The sequence below is a fragment of the Neoarius graeffei genome, chromosome 11, assembly GCF_027579695.1.
Source record: "Neoarius graeffei isolate fNeoGra1 chromosome 11, fNeoGra1.pri, whole genome shotgun sequence".
NCBI classification, from domain to species: domain Eukaryota; kingdom Metazoa; phylum Chordata; class Actinopteri; order Siluriformes; family Ariidae; genus Neoarius; species Neoarius graeffei.
In genome coordinates this window covers 47315736-47324478 of record NC_083579.1, presented here as the reverse complement: position 1 = coordinate 47324478, position 8743 = coordinate 47315736, and the positions used below count along the sequence as shown (strand labels likewise).

General features: G+C 41.5%; 1 protein-coding gene across 1 annotated transcript; it reads right to left on the bottom strand.

Moving 5' to 3' along the window:
• Nucleotides 1-335: 335 nt before the first annotated feature.
• Nucleotides 336-7484, bottom strand: haus2 (HAUS augmin like complex subunit 2). Its single transcript, XM_060933026.1, has 7 exons — nucleotides 7272-7484; nucleotides 7063-7180; nucleotides 6353-6448; nucleotides 6178-6247; nucleotides 4318-4450; nucleotides 4077-4185; nucleotides 336-529 (listed from the first exon to the last, which is right to left on the bottom strand). The coding sequence occupies exons 2-7, from the start codon at nucleotides 7147-7149 to the stop codon at nucleotides 425-427; spliced, it is 600 nt and encodes a 199-aa protein (XP_060789009.1). The 5' UTR covers nucleotides 7150-7180; nucleotides 7272-7484; the 3' UTR covers nucleotides 336-424.
• Between the last annotated feature and the right edge of the window lie 1259 nt (nucleotides 7485-8743).

Here is an 8743-nt window from a genome sequence, read left to right as displayed (position 1 = left end):
CAATCAGGTATTACAGCAGTTTACAAGATGGCATAATTACTACCATAATTATATACCGGTACTATTCATGGTTTAGCCCAAAACAAGCCCATCTTTGTAATACAAGTATTTATTTATGCATCAAGTAAAAAAAGTAAAGCATTCATACATAACACATAAAATATTTACAGACTGTGTATATTGGTTTTTTTTCCTATTCTACTCCAATGCCTGTCTTAAGACTTCAGTAAACACTTTATACCAGATGTTCCATTCACATTCAAGAAGAACCACAAGCCAACAGTGGTCATACGTTTCATACTGAAGAGTATGATAGATTGTAAATAAAGCAACAATTTTTGAATTAGTTTTAATGTGAAAATACAATGACAACTCATTTCACACGTCATACATTTATTGGACGGACCCTGCCGTTTACCATTTCTCAGCCAGACATTTTATCCTTTGGCTTGCAACTCCGCTGAAGTACTTGCTTCGTCAGGCTCTCCACCTCTGTGACTTGAGCCAGGAGCTGAGTCATGCCACTATTCTGATTAAGAGATAAAAACAGATCCATTTACATAAAATTCTGGTAACGATATTGTCATCTGAAGACAGTTAAGACGAAAGCCTACTGAAGAGTGAGTTGTTTAACTACAGAGTATACCAAATGTCTTCATAAACACTTTATTTTAGCAAAATCTCATCTCGTATCATCTCTAGCCGCTTTATCCTGTTCTACAGGGTCGCAGGCAAGCTGGAGCCTATCCCAGCTGACTACGGGCGAAAGGCGGGGTACACCCTGGACAAGTCACCAAGTCATCACAGGGCTGACACATAGACACAGACAACCATTCACACTCACATTCACACCTACGGTCAATTTAGAGTCACCAGTTAACCTAACCTGCATGTCTTTGGACTGTGGGGGAAACCGGAGCACCCGGAGGAAACCCACGCGGACACGGGGAGAACATGCAAACTCCGCACAGAAAGGCCCTCGCCGGCCACGGGGCTCGAACCCGGACCTTCTTGCTGTGAGACGACAGCGCTAACCACTACACCACCGTGCCGCCCGCTATTTTAGCAAAATATAATTTTTAATTACAGAATATCCTCTATGCGCTTGCCATTTATTTGTAAAACACATGGAGTCGTCTCTCCCACTCATGATAAATTTGTCTTAACATGTCTGGTGTTATGCATGCAATTGGATTTAGTAGAGGTTACTTTAAATGACCTTTGTGCTGTAGCCATAAGAATGATTTCAATACATTCTTCTGTCAAAGGTTTAAAGGCTATCTGAAAAAATGTACATAATATAAACCAAGTATGAAACATCTGGGGAGACATTTTGCTATAAAGTGTTAATTTCCCCTACATATGGAGACTTTTGGGACACCCTGTATATGTCTGGAGTTTCCTGGAGGACAACATCCTGACAGAGGATTGTGTTCCTCTTCTAACACACCAAATTCAGTCAATGAAGCCTTACTAATAAGCTGATCAGGTGTGTTAAATGAAACTGAATACGAAATGCTGTGCTATGGACTTCTAGGTATGAAGTCTTATCTAAACACATTTAAATTTTGATTCTTGCAACACATTTCAAGTTAGGATGGTAAAGCATTTACCACTTTGTAATGTTGCGATTCCTTCTCACAACACTTAAAAGATGTTTCGAGACTGAAGACACTGAGCGATGAAGCATTTCAGGTGTTTTTTTGTCCCATTCTTACTGCAAACAGATCTTAAAGGAATACTCCAGAGTGAAATGCTTTTTAGGTCTATTTTCGCATTATTGGGAGTGCATACATTGTGTATAAGAGTAAATACAACGCCAGGTGACCTTACCTGAAGTCGGTCTTCCTCAGACGCCATTTTCATGAGACAGTCCGTAAAAGTCGAGTGCCGAGCCCATCCCGCTGGAAATGCACAATTGTGGCATGTTGTGCATTTCCAGCTCTGCACTCGACTTTTACGAACTGTCCCATGAAAATGGCGTCTGAGGAAGACCGACTTCAGGTAAGGTCACCTGGCGTTGTATTTACTCTTATACACACACTGTCCGTGCACATGCAGAGCCAGGGACACCTCGTTTTGTTTGTAGGAACCCTCTATTCACTTCCACAGAACTGTCATGTTGTTTTGAGCTTTGCAATGGTTTTAAAACTAGCATTTTGTATCGGCAAAAAAGACATGCCTCGGGCACTGCCGTGTTAGCGCTTTCCGGTTGAAATCACAAAAAACTAATTTTCTCAAAACACATCCGATTAATGTGATTGTGGTAGCAACTTAACGTATGCACTCCCAATAATGCGAAAATAGACCTAAAAAGCATTTCACTCCGGAGTATTCCTTTAAGGTGTGCAACACTACGAGGTCACGTTGTCATATTTTTGTTTCAAAATTCACCACACATTCTCTATTGGGGACAGAGAGGACATGCACCCTCTTCTTCCGCAGCTATGCCTTTGTAAATGTGTGCAGAATATGGTTTTGCATCATCCTGTTGAAATATCCCTGGAAAAGATGTCATCTGGAAGGGAGCATATGTTGCTCCAAAATCTCAATGTACTTTTCTGCATTAATGCTGCCATCACAGAAATGCAAGTTACCTTTGCCAAGGGCACTGACAACCTCATACCATGACAGACCCCCCCTGCCTTTTTTTGACTTGTTGCTGGTAACAAAGATCTGAAATACTGATTCATCTAACAATACACATTTCCACTATGTGAAGGAACCAGTTAACATACAACTTCCTTTTTGCACAGTTAACTGGTATTTGTTGATGTAGCTATTGTAGTGCTTGACAAAGGTTTACCAAAGTCATTCCAAGCCCATGTGGTTATATCAGCTATAGATGAATGACTGTTCTTGATGCAGTGCCGTCTGAGGGATCGGCAATTGGCGATCACAGGTGTTCAGCTTAAACCTAGGTCACAACCGGACGTACGATTTTTTGGCCGTGCGATTTTTGGCGTTTCCCAAATCGCTGCGGTTTTTTTGTTCGTGGAGAAAGACGCACATTGGCCATAAAAGTTTGTCTTGCAACCTGAAAAAAAATGTAAGCGCCCGTAGAGTGAGTTTGACATGACAAAGAACCTCTGCGGCCAGTCTACGGCTCGAAAATCAGCACGTCACGCGCGCCCTCCGTGCATTTCTTGCGTTTTTTGCACGTAGACCGGCCGTAGGAGCACGTACAGCCGGTTGTGACCTAGGCTTATGGCTTTTGTGCACCAAAATTCCTCCAGATTCCTTGAATCATTTAATGATATTATGCACCGTAGAGGTTGAAATATCCAAATCCCTTTGTATCTTTCTTTGAGGAACTTTTAACATTTCAATAATTCTCACACATCTGTTGACTAACTGGAGATCCTCGGCCCATCTTTGCTCCCCACAGATGAGGCCTTTCCTGGATACTGATTTTGTATCAAATCATGATTACAATCACCTGTTGGCATCACCTGTTTCAAATCACATCACTATTTAACTGTTTTACCTCATTACTAGCCCTAAATTGCCCCGTTCCAACATTTTTTTGTAATCTATTGCAGGCCTTAAACAGAGGAATGGATGTATATTAACAAATGAAATGAAGTTAACCAGAAAAACATGAAATATCTTGGGTTCATACTGTCTGCAATGAAATACGTCAAATTAGAAATCACTGCTTTCTTTTTATATTTTCCATACCGTCCCAACTTTTTCTGATTTGGGGTTTTATTTCCTCCTTGTCTGAATAGCATAAAAACATTTTGGTGTTAAATTTTCAGCTCAGTTCTGTTTCAGCAAATGTACAGTAAACGGTCTCATCCCTGACTTGAAAATAATACTTAAATCAAAAAATTCCATACTGAAAATGTTTAATAAAAATTGCATTTTCATCTTAATCTTCTACTCTACAAGGCAGTAAACCAAACTTTATCAACGTTAATTTTATTTATGCAGCCTAAAAACATATGCCTGCACTCTAACCTATACAATGATGCAACATTTTATATACAGTTGTGACTTACAACGTATACATGTGAAACAAACAGAATAAGCCATAAGTGATGACATTTTGGTGGTGTATTAATGGCACTTACCAGATTACGCATAGATTCATCAGCTGTTGGAATTGAGTGAACCAGCTTCATTTTCATTTCCAAAGTCTCAATGAACTCAACCACCATTGCCATAAGTGTGACGACGTATCTTTGATAAAACAGAAAACCAGATTTTTGTGACTAGTGTTTGTAGCACTGGGGTAATAGACACTTACTGAAACTTTTATAATTAGGATCAGAATTTCATATAAACCCAGCACACTCAGTGAAGTTCTCTTACCCATGAAGATCAGCCTGTATAGGCAGGTTCTGCTGGCAAAGAGGTTTCATAAGCCTTTGCCGCAAACTTGTCTGTTCTCTCAGCACTTCCTGAAGATGAGACGTAAACTGCTGCAAGGATGCGAATCTCTGACCTGTTTAAAAAAAAAAAAACCTTGTTTTACCACCCTAATACAGAATGAATTAATGTAAAACAGCACTTAATTTCAAAATTTGAAGTGGAACAGTGATATCAACTGATCTCTAGTTGCTATGGGACGTTAGCTGCTCTTAGAAAACTTTAAACCTTTGCTCCATTTCACATAAGGAAACAGTTTAGTTGCTACCAAAAGTGGAGGAGTTTAAAGTGCATATCACGGGTAAATTCAGGAGCAAGATCAATGTAATTCTCCTATTTTATAGGAAACTTTGATCAAATACCTGTCACATTTTGCGCAATTTTTTTTTTACCTTGCACAATACCAGAAAAATTCAGTTGAAATCAAGCCATTTGAGGCGAATTGGTCTACCTCTGAAAAAACCTGGCATTTGGATTTCCCGGGAAACACTGATTTTCGTGACGTCACGTGCGGGACGCCTCCCTCTGAATCCTACGTCAGCGCTGGTTTGTTTATGAGAAAACGACCTGGTGGTTTTCTGCAAATTTCTTCAACGTGATCACGTAATTATTAAAATGGTTAACAGATGTATCGTAGGAGGGTGTAGCAACACCAATCTTGATGGGATTAATACTCGTCGTTTTCCAAAAGACCGGACAAACGAGAGAGAAATGGGAGCGCTTTGCGCGAGGCACCCGGAAGCCAAGCACCAAAGCAGAGCTGAGAAAAAGACCAAGAAAATCAGCAATTCACAAGTTGACTCTTGTCAGAGTAAGAAATTATTCTGACATCTCATTATATTATTCATCCAAAGGTGAAGTAACACTCCGCTCAGGTGACAATTCCATATTTCAATGCAAAAATCGCTAGCTGCTAAACTTGGTCTACACAGGCTGTGCACTGAAACCATGCAAGCTCTCTCAGCCTGCTGGCACTTCCGTAGGTAATGTCACAAATCTGGATCCAGACTCCCTTGGGATTTTTCCAGACGTGTTTTGTTATTTTATTTTTTTCTGCTGTAGACAGATGGCCTTGTACAAAATTACCCTTCTGAATGAGTGTGTAAAGGGACATACTTTCATATTAAAAAAAAACTACATTGGTCCAGGAAATGCACTTTAAGTATCTCAGGGTTTGGTTCACAAGTGAGGGTAGGGGGGAGCGGGCGTTGGACAGATGGATCGGGACAGCGTCAGCAGTGATGCGGACGTTAAACCAGTCTGTTGTGGTAAAGAGAGAGCTGAGCCAAAAGGCAAAGCTCTTAATGTACTGGTCCATCTACGTTTCCCACTCTCACCTATGGTCATGAGCTATGGGTAGTGACTGAAAGAATGAGATCATGGATACAAGCAGTAGAAATGAGTTTTCTCCACAGGGTGGCTGGGCTCTCACTTAGAGACAGGGTGAGAAGCTTGGTCATTCGGGAGAGACTCAGAGTAGAACCGCTGCTCCTCCACACCGAAAGGAGTCAGATGAGGTGGTTCGGGCACCTTGTTAGGATGCCCCTGGACGCCTCCCAAGGGAGGTTTTCTGGGCATGCCCCACCGGGAGAAGACCCCAGGGCAGACCCAGGACACGCTGGAGAGATTACATCTCTCAGCTGGCCTGGGAATGCTTTGGTATTCCCCTGGAAGAGCTGGTGGAGGTGGCCAGGGAGAGGGAAGTCTAGGCTGCTCTGCTTAGGTTGCTACCCCCGCGACCTGGATCCAGATAAGTGGTAGAAGATGGATGGATGGATGGATGGATTGATTATTATTACTTACTTAGATAATAACAATGAGTAACATCTGCACAGTTTTTCTCAAGTCTTAGAAGCTCCAAGTCCAAGTTCACCTGAAATACATTCATCAACATGTCATCCTTGTGGTACAAGTAATTTCAGGAGTATGAACATATACAGTATACTGAAATAAGATGCAATATATCATGCTTTCCAACCTGGTCAATCTCTTGTTTGATTTTATTCAGTTGCTCAAGTTCAAGCAGATGAGAGGAAAATATCTCTGGCCGGCGTGGTACATCATCAAGCTCTGTCTGTAGACGATAAGGAGATGTGTTCAAATCTCTCTTTTTAAACTGGCTCACATGAGAGTACATGTGTACACTACCGTTCAAAAGTTTGGGGTCACCCAGACAATTTTGTGTTTTCCATGAAAAGTCACACTTTTATTTACCACCATAAGTTGTAAAATGAATAGAAAATATAGTCGAGATATTTTTCTGGCCATTTTGAGCATTTAATCGACCCCACAAATGTGATGCTCCAGAAACTCAATCTGCTCAAAGGAAGGTCAGTTTTATAGCTTCTCTAAAGAGCTCAACTGTTTTCAGCTGTGCTAACATGATTGTACAAGGGTTTTCTAATCATCCATTAGCCTTCTGAGGCAATGAGCAAACACATTGTACCATTAGAACACTGGAGTGAGAGTTGCTGGAAATGGGCCTCTATACACCTATGGAGATATTGCACCAAAAACCAGACATTTACAGCTAGAATAGTCATTTACCACGTTAGCAATGTATAGAGTGGATTTCTGATTAGTTTAAAGTGATCTTCATTGAAAAGAACAGTGCTTTTCTTTCAAAAATAAGGACATTTCAAAGTGACCCCAAACTTTTGAGCGGTAGTGTAAATGCTATCTGCTCACCTGAGACATTGTGCCTGAGGCAACACATCTCGCCAGGACCTTCACTGCTGGAGTCACTGAGTGAGGATTTAGTTCCCAAGTATCCATGAAGGATAATACAAGACTGATAATATAATGCCTGTAGCAAAGTACCAAAATTATCAAGTCAAATTAACTAGCTTGCTAACATGATACACCAGGAACACAGCGAACATGAGATTTAAATTTACCTTTCCCCCTCTTTAGAACATGCTTTCAGTGCCACCAGACACTGTTTACAGCTTAGGTTACTTTAAAACAACCAACCAAAATAAATAAATTGCTCAGACACAAAACGTCTGTTAGACAAAGTGGAGTTTTGAATGTAGCCGCCTCGGTAGGTGTATTCAAAACGGCCAATCTGCGCAGCACACAGCTCATAATCCCACTGTGCTTCTGCTTCTTTAAGGTTTTATGGCTGTTGGCAAACCAACTTAAAGGTGCATTACCGCCACCGACTGGGCTGGAGTGTGGAACAGGCGATATAAGGGAGGAAAAATAATATCTCATCTCATTATCTCTAGCCGCTTTATTTTGTTCTACAGGGTCGCAGGCAAGCTGGAGCCTATCCCAGCTGACTACGGGCGAAAGGCGGGGTACACCCTGGACAAGTCGCCAGGTCATCACAGGGCTGACACATAGACACAGACAACCATTCACACCTACGGTCAATTTAGAGTCACCAGTTAACCTAACCTGCATGTCTTTGGACTGTGGGGGAAACCAGAGCACCCGGAGGAAACCCACGCAGACAACATGCAAACTCCACACAGAAAGGCCTTCGCTGGTCACGGGGCTCAAACCCGGACCTTCTTGCTGTGAGGCGACAGCGCTAACCACTACACCACCGTGCCACCCTAGGGATAAAGTTATTATGCTGTAAATGAAGTATGAGAGGCAGCACGGTGGTGTAGTGGTTAGTGCTGTCGCCTCACAGCAAGAAGGTCCGGGTTCGAGCCCCGTGGCCGGCGAGGGCCTTTCTGTGCGGAGTTTGCATGTTCTCCCCGTGTCTGTGTGGGTTTCCTCCGGGTGCTCCGGTTTCCCCCACAGTCCAAAGACATGCAGGTTAGGTTAACTGGTGACTCTAAATTGACCGTAGGTGTGAATGTGAGTGTGAATGGTTGTCTGTGTCTATGCGTCAGCCCTGTGATGACCTGGCGACTTGTCCAGGGTGTACCCTGCCTTTCGCCCGTAGTCAGCTGGGATAGGCTCCAGCTTGCCTGCGACCCTGTAGAACAGGATAAAGCGGCTACAGATAATGAGATGAGATGAGACTTATCCTTGTTTACATAATATACTTGATGTGGTTCAGTCATCTTTAGTTGGATCTAACACTGCTTGCGGTGTCAACACTTTTTTCTCAAATGGAACTTTTACTAACCTTCATTTACTGTTTAACATGATTATAATTTATTACATGTAACCTACTATTTTAATTAACATACCTACTTAGTACTGCTGTTATATTTCAAGTAATTTTCTTTGGTTGAATGTAGGTGAGGTCAACACTTGTCAAATAGAACTTTGTGTAATTTTTATGAACTATTTAATATTAATACATTTTATTTGCAAAATTTACATCAATAATTCTGGCATTACTGACACAATGTATATTAAATAATTAAGTTTATAGTTCAGTCATTCTCTTAAGTAGATAATTGTT

Coding starts and splice junctions, on each gene's coding strand:
- haus2 (XM_060933026.1), bottom strand. CDS start 7,149: ATGGATACTTGGGAACTAAATCCTCACTCAGTGACTCCAGCAGTGAAG. Junction 6,449..7,062: donor CCTCAGGCACAATGTCTCAG/GTGAGCAGATAG, acceptor TATCGTCTACAG/ACAGAGCTTGATGATGTACC. Junction 4,186..4,317: donor ATACAGGCTGATCTTCATGG/GTAAGAGAACTT, acceptor GTTTTATCAAAG/ATACGTCGTCACACTTATGG.